The sequence below is a fragment of the Calliphora vicina genome, chromosome 4 (genome assembly GCF_958450345.1).
Source record: "Calliphora vicina chromosome 4, idCalVici1.1, whole genome shotgun sequence".
Taxonomy (NCBI): domain Eukaryota; kingdom Metazoa; phylum Arthropoda; class Insecta; order Diptera; family Calliphoridae; genus Calliphora; species Calliphora vicina.
The window spans coordinates 107,121,237-107,137,835 of NC_088783.1; the positions used below are offsets into that span (position 1 = coordinate 107,121,237).

The 16,599-nt window shown below is 29.7% G+C and overlaps 1 protein-coding gene across 1 annotated transcript; it reads right to left on the reverse strand.

Annotated features, from left to right (window-relative positions):
• Positions 1 to 11,893: 11,893 nt before the first annotated feature.
• Positions 11,894 to 15,412, reverse strand: LOC135957648 (uncharacterized). Its single transcript, XM_065508434.1, has 2 exons — positions 14,602 to 15,412; positions 11,894 to 14,511 (listed from the first exon to the last, which is right to left on the reverse strand). Exons 1-2 carry the CDS (start codon positions 15,402 to 15,404, stop codon positions 11,913 to 11,915), a joined length of 3,402 nt encoding a protein of 1,133 aa, XP_065364506.1. The 5' UTR covers positions 15,405 to 15,412; the 3' UTR covers positions 11,894 to 11,912.
• Between the last annotated feature and the right edge of the window lie 1,187 nt (positions 15,413 to 16,599).

Here is a 16,599-nt window from a genome sequence, read left to right on the forward strand (position 1 = left end):
AATGAAAATAGAGAAGATTGTCATGAATATACAGAGAGAGAATTAGTAAAGAATCTTGGGTTTCAGAATTTGAAGCAAAAACCAAAATATATAATAAAACAAGTTAAAGAAAAAAAGAACACGCATTTTATTGATGAAAATAATTGTAAAAGAGATAGACAAATTGTTAAAAGAATTTTTAAATACCAAAATGAAATACCAGATATAAAGTTTGACAGAAAAATCACTGGCAGAAATTATTCGAAAACTAAATAAAAAATCTAAAGAAAAGAAAAAATCTAAAGAAAAATAACAAGTAATGAATTTAATTAATCAGACACAATATAATATACTGTAATATACAATATGTACAATTAGTTTATAAGAATTTATATGCATATTTTTAATTAAAAACCATTGTTAATATTTAAAATACTTGAGAAGTAAATCTAAATTTCCACATTCCAGGAGTAATGTGTACTCAAAGTGTGGGGGAGTTACATGTTTATGAACTACCCTAATACTTTCTTTATCTCTTTATATTTACATTCTTTAATTTAACTTTAATTCTTCTTATTACTTAATTTATTATTACTTACTATAATTCTTATTTTGCTTTAATTCTAATTGTTAATAGTTTCTATCATCCAAAATTATCAACTATTTTCTTTTAAATTATATTATCGTTATTTTTCATTATTTTAAACCAGTCTTACCGTTATTTTTAAACTATATAAAAGAACCAAATATTGTAACAAGAGTTTAGAATTTAAGTGTCGTTTGAATTGTAAACATCAATTTTTAAATAATAAATATCATATAATTTCGAAAATCACACTTTTGTTTTAATCAATTAAGTATATGTCGAAAACAAAATTCGTTCCAGAATGGCAGATGAAACCATAGATGCAATAGTATTCTTAAGAAGCTATTTAAAATAAACACTTTTTATACTAAAGTACGGTTTTTCACCAGTATGTCGATTTTTTTAACGAAAAATCGTATAGCAGAAACGCATTCTACGGAAAATTCTAAGAAGAAACCAGAGGTCTAAAATCGCATTCGTCTTTTATCCAATGATGGCTGACTTCATAAACGCATTTTGCAAAGCAACACTGCAATACATAAGCGGAGTTCAGTATTAAGTGCGAATGGTATTGCATCATTGCATCATTGCAAATGCAAAATTGTAAATGTTTTTGTGTGTATTTTGTTATTGGATTACGGTAAAATTTTGCATTTGCAATGATGCTAGACCATTCGCACTTAACAGTGAATACCGCTATAGTGTTCATAAACGCAATAGATTTTGTTTTGGCAATGTCGCAAGTTCATTATTGCATGAACTGCTTTTATTTATGATTCTTTACAAAACATTTATGCGTTCATGAATGTCACAAAGAATTGCTTTGCCTAGTAATTGCTTTGCATTACTGCGTTTATGAAGTCGGCCGATATTTCAGTATATATATTTTTTTTAATAGTTTTTTTATTGGATAAAAGACGAAATGCGCAAGATAGGATTTGATTTTAGACCTATGGTTTCTTGGGGATAATTTCATAGAATTTTGCGTAGCTTGCGTTTCTGCTATACGATTTTTTACATTTTGATCGTCCATACAAATCGACCCGGCCTAATGTACATACTTTATTGTTATTTCTTCTTATATAATGACTCATGCAAGTATTTTATGCTTTTTAGTGTCTAATAAAAATGAATTGCTAAATAAAAAATTTACTTTCAATTGTAAAGACATAATTATGTACGTTTCTTTCTTATAATTTTCGGGATTTTAGATTTCCCGAAATACCGAAACCCCGGGTCGGGATTTCGGGATTCTTTACAAAATCCCGAACCGGGGTTCGGGATTTGGTAAAAATCAGTCCCGATTAGCATCTCTAATCGCACTACAGAAATCAAAATTTAACAATAAACCATTTTTCACTATTATTGATTTAAATAATATTTACCAACTTACAGATGCAACAGTTGTTGTTCAATTCTTCACCAAATAAATATTTTTTTCACCAAGAATTTATATTTTGTTTACTTAAGTATTTTTCTTCAACTTGTTTTATACAGATTTTTTATTATAAAATATAATAATTATTTGTTATTATTTTACAAAATAAATCTAATAACTGACTTAAAAAAGCGATATTGTTATCGTGGCTGTTGACTTACTAATGCTTTGGGAATAAATTTGTGTTAGTTTCCAGAATGTTTTAAATATAGAGAAAATATACTTACTAGAAAAAAAACTCAAACAAAAAAATTACTCAAAACAGTTACACATACGAGTGTTGTTTTTGTTTTCACATAGTTTGTTTTTTGCTAATACATTCTCACCACTTAGGTTTTTGACAACTGAGTTAGGTCTTTGACAGGAGATACATACCGCTCTATGTATATTAAATTATCCATTAGAATTCTCAGTAATTGATAACAGAATTGTAAATTTTAAATACATTTATAGCATTCGCAATTAGTCATTTATACATATACACTGAATCAATTAAGTCTCCGTACAGACATACTCATAATATAAACTAGCAATTTATGGTCACTTTTCAATACATATTTAAAACTTTTTTTAATTCATTTTATAAAAAATCTTATAAACTAGAAATCAACATAAAAAAAATACAAACGTTTTCCTTAAAAACATAAAAATTTACATAAATTCAATAATTGTACGAAAAGTATCACCAAAAAAGTCTCCGTACAGTTAACCGTTTTAAGGCTAGGAATCCCAATATTAAACTTAATTGCATTTAATATGTGGTAGGTCCTCCTTTCTAAGCAATTGCTTAATTTTAATGGCTGTGCATGGAATGGACCAGCTTTGTTGTTGTCAGGGAATCCAAAAATAAGCAAATTTTAATGGATAGAAAGAAAATTATTATTAACTTGCAAAATGAAGGAAAAAATCTAACCGAAATCAAGGATATTGTAAAAAGACCACGCTCTTCCATTCAGTACGTTATTCAACAGTTCAAAAAAACCGGAACAATGGCAAATAAACAAAGAACTGACCATCCAAGAAAAATAGATCACCACTTAGAGAGAAGAATTGTACGATTTGTAGAAGGTAATCCAAAAATTAACGCATGTTTAATTGCGGGAAACTTGAAAACTAGTGATGAATTAACGGTAAACCCCCAAACTGTAAGAAACGCTCTTAAACTAAATGGATACAATGGTCGAGTAAGCCGTAAGAAGCCCCTTGTTCGAAAAGTGAACATGAAAAAGAGATTGGATTACGCTATCGAGCATATTGATAAAGATTTTTTTATTTTGGGATCGAGTTATTTTTAGCGATGAAAGTAAATTGAATGTTTTTGGTTCTGATGGAAGAGAAATGTTATGGAGAAAGCCAAATACTGAAATGAATCCGAAGCATTTGACGCTAACCGTAAAGCATGGAGGAGGTAACGTTATTGTTTGGGGTTACATGGCTTCATCTGGGGTGGGATAACTTATTTTTGTTGAAAACACTATGGTATAATATGCATACCTTAATATATTAAAAGAAAACTTAAAACAAAGTTCTGGAAAATTAGGCTTGGGACGTTTGTATTGCTTCCAACAAGACAACGATCCTAATCACACATCTAGATTAGTAAAGGAATGTCTTATTTATAATGTTCTTAAGCACTTAAATCGCACAGCTCAGCACCTGATCTCAACCCGATTGAGCATATATGGGATCACTTGGAAAGAAAGGTTCGGCAGCACAATATAACAAGAAAAGATCAGCTAAAAGCCGTTATAATGGAAGAGTGGTATAAAATAGATTCCCTGACAACAACAAAGCTGGTCCATTCCATGCACAGCCATTAAAATGCTGCAATTGCTCAGAAAGGAGGACCTACCACATATTAAATTCAATTAAAATTAATATTGGGATTCCTTGCCTTAAAACGGTTAACTGTACGGAGACTTTTTTGGTGATACTTTTCGTACAATTATTGAATTTATGTAAATTTTTATGTTTTTAATGAAAATGTTTGTAGTTTTTTTATGTTGATTTCTAGTTTATAAGATTTTTTATAAAATGAATTAAAAAAAGGTTTAAATATGTATTGAAAAGTGACCATAAATATCTAGTTTATATTATGAGTATGTCTGTACGGAGACTTAATTGATTCAGTGTACATACCATCAAAAAATTGTGGGTATATTCGATTTGTCATACAACAACTTCTGTTGATTACTGTTGCGACTGAGGGATCGTTAAAAGTAAATGCATCGCACTTAGAGATGCTAAACGGGGAATCCCGTTCCCGAAAATCCCGGGGTTTTCGGATTTTCTAAATCCCGAAGCCCGGGATTTTTTAATTTTAAATCCCGGGGTTTTCGGGATTTTCCAAATCCCGTTTTTCATAAATAAATAGGGGAAATTGTCATTTTTGTGTGACTTTTTCATTCATTTATCGCAAAGTGATGTTCAGCAAAGTTGTTAAGCTCAACTCGTGCTACAATATCTATATATGTATATAAAAGAGTAACGTTACTGACTGACTGACTGATTCATCATCGCACAGCCCAAACGGCTGAAGCTAGAATCACGAAATTTTAACTGTGGGTTCCTCCCTATTCAAAACGATCCGATAAGAAGGGATTTTTGGAAATTCGAACGTTTAGGGGGTAAAAAAGGGTAAATTCGGTAACCTTATATCTTCAAAACTAATAAAGATACAAAAAAACTTAAAATTGCATGTTACTCCATTTAAAAAATAAGCTGACAGGTGTTTCGTACTTTTTCGAAATTCGAACCTTTTAGGGGAGAAAACGAGTAAAAACTGTATTTTGGTACTTTTTTGGCACCCTATGTATCTTTTAAACCAATAAACATAGAAACAAAATTTAAATCGTATTCTTTACTTATCAAAAAATAAAAAATATAGGTTTGGTACTTTTTGGAAATTCAAACCCTTAAGGGATAAAAATTGTGTTTATTTTTGGTACCTTTTCATAAAATATGTTTTTCTATAATTTGACATAGACATACGAATATTTCATTATGATCTCCCACCACGATACAGAAATTTATTTGAATTAAATTTTACCAAAGCAATGGGGATAAAAAAGGTACCAAAAAGGGGATAAAATCGGGAAAATACATTTTATTGCAAATTATTAAGCCGATTTTGATAATTTTTTTAACATTGGTTCCTGGATTCATACAAAAATTAACTAACAGGTTGTTATTTGGAACTCGAGTGCCATGGTGTATTTTAGGCCAAATCCGGGTAAACAGCTTGGTACTTTTTTTAAAACATATTTATTATTGGGCACATTAACACAGATTTTAATCGATTGAGACATGTCTGTAGCATAAACAACTTTTGCAAAATGAAATAATTTAAAATTTCAGACTTGAGGGGTGTTCAAGGACGAAAAGGGAAATTGGTACTTTTCTGCTAATGGTACCTTTTTAATATTTTAAATTATTTCACTTATCGACATTAAAGTTAGCTGATATGTATCTGAGTGAAGTTAGTGTTAGAAATAAGGGATTATATTTAGGTACCAAAATGTGAGAACTGAACTATAGGTACTTTTTCATTCTTCTAATGGTACTTTTTGAATTTTCTATTACAATGGACTTAGAAACATGAAATTAATCATACACGGTCCTAAGTCAGTGAGAATTCTAGGGGGAGACTTTTTGGTACTTTTTGAATGGTACTTTTTGTAATTTCTTCACCAATGAACCTAGAAACATGAAGTAAAGCTTATATGGACCGGAGTGAGTGGGAATCAACAAGTGCCTGATTTTTGGTACTTTTTCTTATTTTTTGTTTTTTTTTAATTTTTTTTCTAGTTTTTAAAAAAAATTTATGACAAAAAAATTGTTTGATGAAAAAAAAAAATCGGGTTAAAAAATATCTTTCCCGATTTTGACCCATTGTAGGTCCAACTTACTATATCCTTATCTACATCGTTGCAATGGACTTTGAAATATCTATCATTAGATATCCATATTGTCTATATTAATGACTTAGTAATCCAGATATAGATAAAAAATAGGTAAAAAATCGAGGTTGTCCCGGTTTTTTGCTCATATCTCCGTTATTTATGGACGGATTTTGCTGATTTTAAATAGCAAACTTCTCGAAAGCATGTCTGATAGAATTATTGAAGATTTGGATCCCGAAGATATCTGGGGTCTTCAGAAAATTGATTTCAACAGACAGACAGACGGACATGGCTTAATCGACTCCGCTATCTATAAGGATCCAGAATATATGTATATACTTTATAGGGTTGGAAATGAAAAATGTAGAAATTACAAACGGAATGACAAATTTATATATACCCTTCTCACGAAGTTGAAGGGACGTATATATTTTTAAAAATTACCGAACCCAAGTAGGTTTATCACATCAAAAAAGTTGGCGAAAATTTAACAAATATCTCTTAAACCAAAAATTTCTAAATTATTCTTGACATTCGGATAAGAACTGAATTTTTGTTGATATTTTGTAAGTCCGAGGCGAGCAACTTTGGGGGCTGCCCACCAGCCTCAAATTTAAAACATAAAATTTTCTATAGAAAATATGTAACTGTTATACACAAAATTTTGTTTAGATTTTCTTGGTTGGATTGGTTGGTATAACAATATTGTGTCTGTGAAGTACTCAAATATGCAAAGAATATTTGGTTTGAATGAGTCTCTTCTATGTAATATAAACGCCATGATTGGATTATAACGAAAAGCAAAAGAAATGTGTAAATACACTCAACAACGTTAATTGAATATAAATTCATCCTGTATAAGACCGTTTTAAAACTAATTTCGACATATGGAATTCAATTATGGGGAATGGCTAGTATACACCAGTATTTCTCTTGTACAGAGGGCCCAATCTAAAATTCTTAGGACCATAACGGAAGCACCATGGTATATAAGAAATGAAAATATCCACAGGGACTTAAGGTAGGATCACACGATTGCCGCAATGCATTTAATACAAGTTTGCATCTAAGACCACATGATAATAATCTTAATGCTGATAATGCGCGCTCGACACTAACTTCAGTTGTTGGAGCAGCATGTATTTTTTCCTCCCAATATTCCAAAAGGTTGGCATCGACGTTAACTTTTTCTTCTCGCTAGGTTTCAATTTCGGCCAAAGTATTTAAAAGCTCCATGTATGGTGTTTCATCCTCTGCCGACGAGACAACTTCTAAGCTTCGTAATTTCTGGCGAACCAATGAAGAATTACTATCTAAAGGGGTGGGGATATCTTTCGGACTGAAATAGAACAAAATAGCCGATGTTTATAATAAAGTAAATATAAGCCTTGACATATCCAAATCTGATGTAAGTAGTACAATTTCTTTGCCAGCATTCTTAGGTGAGTTTTTGGCTTCTTCCCTTTTATTTTGTGGAAGAAAGCGTCGAAAGCGTGGATCCAAAAATATTGCTGCATTTACAACGTCTGCATTAAGCAAATTTGGATCTCCCACACTTTAATACAATCAAGTATAGTTGTTCCTTGTATCTTAAGAGTTTCTGTATCATTAAAAATGTGGAGCTCCAATGTTTAGGGACATCTAATGATGGTACACCTAGTTTAAAGATTTCTAGGACTTGTCTAAGCAAAGGAAAATGTATAAACAAAACATTATTTTAAGGAAGAAAGTCCGCAAAAAGAGAGGAGATGACATTATTAACTACGCACCAGGGGATTGGCGGATTAGCCAATTACTACTCCTTATGCTCTCTAGCCTCATGTGCGAGAGCCCAGAAAGACTATTTAGGGAACGATGTTCCAGAAACCTTAAGCGTAGATCTCCTAATGCCGGACATTGACAAAGCAGATGAAAAATGTTCTTATCCTCCTCCTCATTTTGACAACTTCTACAGAAGTCGTTGTAGGGCAATCGAAGTCTCCTCGCATGATTGCCAACAGTACGGTGTCCACCACTGCATCACTCAATTGTGAGCGAGTCAAACAAAGAAGATATGTTGTGCGACCACAATTCAGTCGGGATCATATCTGTATATGTGGGATCATAGTAAAAGTTACTAATATGAAGCCTGCATTTGGATAACGGAATCCCACATAGGAAGTCTATGTCTCCATCCTAGTTATACCAAGAATTCTAGACCATTTGTTATAAAATGAATCACAAAGTCTTGATATCGCTGGAGCCGTCATCAATACCAGTACTCATTTGTATAAAATGTGTCACTGGTCTAGATGATGGCTCCCCCTATTCGCCACCTGGAACGCGCCTGATGGTAGACTGATAACTCCAGTTTCCGTGTATTATAAAACCGGTTTTAAAAGTTCCAATACACCCTCAAATTTCCAAGATATAGGCAAAAGTATATTTTTATGGAACCGCAAATTTAAACATTCTTAACTCTGTCATTATTTAACCGATTTTAAATTTTTAAACGACATTAAAAAGTTTTTTTCCGCTAAATATTAAAAAAAAAACAAAAAAAAATTTTGAAATTTAAAAAAAATATATATAAATTTCGGCTGTGCCGAATCTTATACTATATCTACCCTTCATTAATTATACTTCAAAATACAAATTTTAAATATTTTTAGGTAAACAAAATTTTTTTTTTCATTTTTTGGAAATTTTTTTTTAATTGTTATTTTTTTATAAATTTAATTTTTTTTTAATTTTAAAAAATTTTTTAGGTTGAAAAAAAATTGGGTTAAAAAATATTTGTTCCTATTTTGACCGATTGTAGGTCCAACTTACTATGTTCTTATATACGTCGTTGCAATGGTCTTTGAAATATCTATCATTAGATATCCATATTGTCTATATTAATGGCTTAGTAATCCAGATATACATATGTAAAAAATAGGTCAAAAATAGAAGTTATCCTGGTTTTTTCCTCATATCTCAGCCATTTGTGGACCGATTTTGCTGAACTTCTCGAAAGCATGTCTGATAGAATTATTGAAGATTTGGATACCGAGGATATCTGGGGCATAGAATAATATATCCATAGAAGCGTTACTGAGAGGGAAAAAACCTAAGTCTGTTGTCAAAAACCTAAGTCGTGAGAATGTATTAGTAGATAGTTTTGAGGTTGTCTTGGTGCTTTTTTTAATTTTCACCAGACACACAGAGTTCTATAAAAATGTATAAATTTTAATTTATTTAAATTTTGTTCTATTTTCAATACCAAAAATTGAAACTCTGTTCTATAAATTAAATTCTACCACAAATAAAATTAAGTGTCAAAAATTAATAAAAAATATTGTTACGTTTTAACCTTTTCAAAACGTTTGGTTTATTTCCTTTAAATAAACCGGATACTTTTGATTGCAAATAAAAGCCGTTTAGTAGTTTGAAAATTGTAACAACTCTTTATTTCTTTGAAATGTACAACAACAACAGAATTAAATAGCCACTCAATGTTTTTTATACACGTTTATAAATTCTCAGAATTACAGACACAATTTATAATGTACACGAATTTACATGAAAAACACAACACACTTTAAGGCACTTAGATGATGTTTATTCGAAAAGCGTCTCTGATAAACTCACTAACGACTGCAACCTCTGCCACTATTTATAACACTGCATTACCATCTAGAAAGCTCTTTAACTGTCAAAGTTCGAATATTCTAGATCATACGCCATCTGTGGTGTACTTTCTACAATGTTCTTTAACTGATTATTCGAACTCGAATACAGCGTTGCCAACTTACAATCAAATCAACTGAAAGCTTTTATTTAACAATGCCCACAGATATGTTACAGTTTTACAGCACTGTTACTTGAAAGCATTATGCTACTTTTAAATCAGCCGTTAAAATCGTTATATTTGAATTCAAGTACAATTTCGTAACAATATTTTTTTTCATTTGAGCAAAATTAATGTGTTTTGGAAATAAAAGTGTCCTGCAAAGTATTCAAAAAAATTGCCAAATATTGTGTAGAAGTGTAATAAAGTGGTTCGGTCTATATTTAGTCGGAAAATCAAATTTAAAATTTCAAGTATTTTGATGTGTTTAATTCTCTCACAAGATGTTGAATTCACACATCACAAGTACATGTGAAGAGAATAATTATTGTTACTCTCAGTTGCGGCTCTAGTTGTACCCTATGATCTGGGGTCTTCAGAAAACTGATTTCAAGGATCAAGAGTTTTCCAAAAACTCGTGAATGTTGAGGGCTGTAACAGAATGCTATTCCAATCGAAAGTGGAATTATTTTAGTATATAGCATTTTCACAAAAAGTAAAATTATAATTTTTGGAATAGGATTTCTTCAAGTTTTAATTAACATCTTTAAATAATTTTTGATTTAATAAGCAAAACATTGCCAGCCAATTCAAAATTAATAAAAACTATATATTTTTTTTATATATTTGCGAATTAACATAATTAATTGGAATCTAAGGAAGGTAGATTATATTCGTATTCAATTACATTTTAAAACGAAAGAAAAAAAATGATTAGCTTTTTAACGAATTCTACCTTCTTAAAATTTAATAATTTGTTCTATGTGGGAATTACTGGGATCCCGGGAAATTTCTAAATTAATCCCGATTTCCCGGGAAAAGAAAAAACTCTACTGGTAATGCTTTTGAAAAATCACTGAAACAAAAAATGATAACAAAAGTAACTTGCTACCTATTGTTCTTAGCCAAATTTGTACCAAATAGTTTAGATAGCTATTTATTCAATCTTTCGAAAAAAAAGATTTTTTTTTTGCTAAATCAAAAACTTTGTTGACTTTTTTTTTCAAAATTGAACCCTTTTTAATATTTTTTTTGGTTAAAAGAAAGCTTAGGTCTTTTGATTTAAAATATTTTTGTTGGCTTAGTGGGATTCGAATGGGATATCTATCAAAATAAATATTTTGTAACTCAAGACATAAAATTTTTCACTTTTTTTTTTGCAAAATCTAAATTTTTTTTTTCGAAATGGACCTTAAAGTGGGATTCGACTGGGATATTTACCAAAATAAATGTTTTGTAACTCAAGACATACCATTTTTGACTATTTTTGCAAAATCAAATTTTTTTTTTTTAGAAATGGACCCTTCAAATTGACGTTTCGAAACTGTGCATTGGTGGAAAGTCTAGAACCATGGTAGGCGTTCATATTGTTCAGGTTACGATGATTTTCGTCAAACAACCCGAATGTGAACAAAAGAGCGTAATAGAGCGTAAAAATACACACAATTCATTCAGTTTCTTGATGTTGTTGTGGATATTTTATTTTTTACCCAAAAGAGCACACAAATTAAATGCCTCTTTTTGCCTACCAATGGTCTAGAATATCAATAGTCAGTGTTTGTTATTCATGAAATTATAAATATGTAGTTAAGTTACTTTATTTTATTCGATACTAGTTGACCCGGTGGCATTTACTAATGTTAGTTCTTCAAGTTTCTCCAACCCACATACACCTGCCTGTCTCATTTATTTGCAAATAAAATATCTAAATTTGTACTGCATACTTTAGGGAGCTTTTTTATAACAGTTAACTGGACTCACAAAAAAAAATTTCCGAGTTTTACCCGGAATTTTTGTTCTTTACAAACTATATCCTGAAAATTTCGAATCGAATAAAAAAAAAATAAAATAAACGTGATGACATTACATACATGGACCATTTCATTTTTATATATATAGATAGATAAAACACATTTAATGATAAAAAAAATATATAATATTGTTTTATTATTTACATAGAAATGTAATCTTTATAATTTACTTAAAATTTATAATTTATTTACTAAATTTATGAATATTTTTTATTTTTTTACATTTATTATTTTTATTAAAAAACAAATAAATAACAATAATTTAATTACATATGTGTATAAAAAAAATTCAAAAAAAAAATTAATATTCTATTTCCATTGTCTATTTTCTTGCAATTTTCGTCATCATTATTTTCCAAAACAGTTTGCATGTAATGACCCCAAGCTAGGGTATTACTTTATCATTGCATATGAAACGTTTATTATCTAAAAAACTTAAACTAACTTTTGTTTTATATTCTGTGTACAAATCATGTAATATTGACTTAAAAACATGCATATTTGCATAATAAATTTTATGATTTAATAAACAATCTTTATAGTCGGACAGACTCAATTTATTGCTAACATTTCTTTTGACACCCTTAGCTTTTTTGGTTTCTTTTAAATCTTCCGTTTTAAATGAATACATCTTTGCTCTTAAACCCACAAATTCCTTCATAAGTATGCCATTGTTTTCATCCTTCATCATCCCTAATACCTTTTTATTCTTTTGTGGGATACCAAATTGATTATTAATTTCATATTCAGATGTATCGAATCTTGTATCGATATCATTTAATATATCATTATAGAAATCATCCGTTTGTATTGTATAAATGAATGAATCTGTGTCCATATAATTAAGTTGTACTTTGGATTTATATTTAGGCAAAATATAATCATAATGGAAATCATACATCTTCCATTTTGAAAGCTCTAGAATTGTAAATCCTAAATAAATTGGTTTATTATAATATGAAAAAGTTCTATTTAGTTGGATTGCAATCATATTCTCATCAAATATGCTATATGAATGAAATTCTGGCTTGGCAATCATAGCTCGAGCTCCAGGTCTTTTACCATCACTTTCCCATGCATTCACTATTTTAATGTTTTTACGTTTATCCACGTTTTCCATTGTTTTACCGTAAACCGCATTATTTAATAATTTAAAGAAATTTTTTTCAAACGTGTTTTTTGCATTTGTCCTATGCAAATTATTCAATGAAATATACTTCTGTAGCCAATTGGATTGTTTAAATTTTAAAATTCTATGTATTTTACTTAATTTTAAACCATGTTTTAAACATTGTTGTAAATTTTTATAGTAAATTACATACTCGCATTTATCATTTAAATCAATGAGTAATTTTTTTTCATTCGAATTGGGTGGAGTTTTGTTTTCACAACAGAATGGTAAATCATTGTGGTAATCATGGATTTCTTTTGGATATATTAAATCAACTTCCAATATATATCCAATATCCGAATCAGTTGGAATCGTTTCCAATGAAAAATTATCAATATCTGTTAACCATTCAAACTTGCCTTCTGGCAAAGCTTCTGACATTGCCCAACCATACAAGTTATTTGCATCTAAATATGTCAAGTATTTAGAAGGAAGTTTCTCATCATAATCAGAAAGATATTTGTTGTTGGCTGAAGAATACCTTTGAGAACATTGAACTATTCCACCTCTAATACCTTTTTGTAGAAACCGAATCATTTCAATGTCAGTAAGCAAATCCAATTTAATTTCAGTTATTTTTAGCATAGCATCCCAAGATAGGCCTGGTGCTGTATAATAGTGGCATGGATCCAATTTATAAATGCTTTTACAAACTGACCTGAAATTTTCAAATACGTCTGCTAATAATAAAACATCACTTTTTAAGTATACCATTAAATAATCTTCTAATGTCTTACATTCAAATTTACTCCAAACTTCTTGGGCATGTGTATAATCTTCTATAGAGCATTTGGAATCAGTTAGTTTGTTATAGAAGTCATCTATGCTTGGCAGACAAGTTTCTTTGAGTTTTTCTAAAGAATTTAAATAATTGTATGGAAAGACGCCCTTTCTTATTAATAAATTGAATTGATTTTCATCTTCTGAATAAAACTCTTTAACAATTTTTAATTCATCTTTTGTTAAATTTTGTATTAAACTATCCAAACTTGATGGCATAAACCTATATGAATCTAGAAATCTAATTTCAATATTGTCCCCTTTATCACTCTTTATAGTTTTTGATAGAGATATATATAATTCCTTATTTAGGGGAATAATGTTAATGGGGCCATCGTCAATATTATTGAGCTCTTTCACAAATAAATGACAATCATATGAAGAAAAATTGTGAAAAATTACTGGGAACAATTTAGGTGTTTTGGCATTAAGATTACAAGAATTATGAGCTGGTCCTCTATATTTACCGCTTAAATGACAGTGGTCTCTTACTTTAATTTCATTTGCAATCGGTTTAAAGCAAATATGACATATATCATTCAAAGCATAATCTAAATTTTCCTCTACGGTTAAGGGTGTCATCGGTATAATTTCCTTTAAATAATTATCATTTAAAGATTTGACATCTGCAACTAATGATTCTACAAACAATTTAGCAGCGTCTATGCCTTTAAAATGACGTAGCTTATGACTTAAGTCATTATTGTTGATATTAGATTTTATAAAATAGGAAAATGCATAGGGAATATGTCTATCAACTAATGTTGTGGACGATTTGTTCCCATTCGGAATACAAGTTTGAATATTTTCAAATATGCATTCTGAGTCGGCATATATAACAAAAGGTACATCGAATTTATTTTTGTAATTTTTAAATTCTAAAATGGACTTATCTGGTGTGGGTACACGGAAAACCAGCTGACTGCAAATCTTCTGGTGTAAATCCAACTTGTCTTGATGATGAAAATGTTGGAGACAATCATCACATACAAATATTTTTGATTCATGTTTCGTTTGCTGAGATCTAATCAATCTGTAAAACACATTGCGATTATATGAATAATAAATAAAATGTATGTATGTAGAAATAAACAAAGTTTGATTTTTTCGATATTTCACTTACCTTGAAATATTTTTGATCCATATATAATGACATATGGTATTATGTGCAATATTTTTCTGAAGAAACAATAGATTGATGTGTTTCGACCTTTTAACTTTGCTTTTATAATAAGGTCCCACAATCAATTTAATGCTCTCATCATATCCAAATACATTAATGCTAATATTTGGATTATTTATTTCAAAGATTGATATATCTTTTACTTTTAATGGGAAGCATAACCCTTTGAAATTCAAGCTGTTACCTTTCACAGTGATATTTTCGGCTTCGATATTTACATTATACTTAGATGGACGACCAGCATCTTTTTTAAAATCAGCAATTGCTGAGATTATAGCCCATTTAAAACAGAATTCATCAGCATTTTTAACGTTTATGCATGCATATTTTAAATGTAATTTCTTTGGCAGTTCTATATATGATGAACCCTTTAGAGGTTGATATTTATTTAAATTTAGATAAACTTTTATTAATTGAACTAAAGTCCAACCACTATCTTTTTCCTGGAATTCTTCTGATTTTTTTCTGATGTTCATAATTTTGTTTGAAAATGTAGATTCAAAATCGCTTATATTCAAAATTTCTTCCATCTTGGTTTGAAAAGTTTTCACCTCTAATGGCGTGTTTTCCAAATCATCCAAATTGGGTTTGGCATATAAAGCATGGAGTTCAATATTGTACTTTAATGCATAGTGTTCTTTTAAAAAGACTTTAACTTTCTGCATGAACGGTGTGTAAGCTTCTTTTAAAAATATCTCAGGTATGAGACATTCTTCATTCATATTTTCATATGAAAGTGTCATCACTCTTTTTTTAAACGCGCTTTTCACCATTTTGACATCTCTAAATGGTGCTTGTACTAAGTCATTGGCCCTTGAAGTAGATGTATGATTTTGTTCATGCATTTTTAAATTTTTCTTAGCAAATAGAATTTGTAAAATATCCGCAACACACCTGCTTCGTTGAAATGCTGTCAAGCAACTGAATGATACTATATTTGTATTTTTACTCTCTATTGTTTACTAACGGAACAATATGAACTTGCACCACTGATTTAAATATATTAATATGCCAAGCTGTGTTTATGTTTGTAAATAACTTTATTTATATGAATTGTTTAAATTATAACAACTATATTTTATTATTTAATTCAGAACGATCGATTTGTCCGAACTATGTGATATACTGGATAGTACCCGTTTTACAATGCAGAAATTGAAAGACAGACAGACGAAGTTTATTGGCGAGGAGTTGAAAAGGTAGAGGGTGTAGTGTACGACTATCAGTACTAAACATTTTTTTGTTTCTCTTTTCCATATTTAAATGCATTTGACAATGATAATATTAATAAGCATCAACAGCGAAAAAGAAATAACAAAATATTAGTAATAAACAAACGGTACTCAATTTTTCTAGTGCTCCGAAATTAAAAATAGAATTTAATCATCTAATTCTCAAGCATGCTTATTCATACACATTTATTAGTCATGTACACTAAAGATGGGGAATCCCAAGATACACACATCTCTACTATCTTCTCTTTGTAGAAATACAAATATGTATTTCCTGTTAAAGACTATATTAGCATAAAAAAAAACTTTGTAAAAAAGATGAATAAAATGACAGCCGTACGTGTGATTAGTTTGAGTATTTTTTTTTTGTTTTGACTACTCTTTATTATACTCAATAAATTTTTTTGGGTTCTCGAAAAAATTCTAATTTCATAAACACAGTTGCACTTTTTCACTGAAAAATATAAGGCCCTAATTTTGTAATTGTGAACGCGTAACAAAAAATATAAAATTTTATAAATCACTACGGCATTGCGTTTAGTCAACGCCGAAATATTACGATGTCACTTCTATTGTCAAATCTCAACGTAGCCGTGGTTGCCATTGTATAAATTGATACTAAAATTTAAAATAAAAACATACAAAAAGATGTACTTATATCGTGTTGGCAATGCTGTAAGCCAAACAGCTGTATGGCGATTATTTA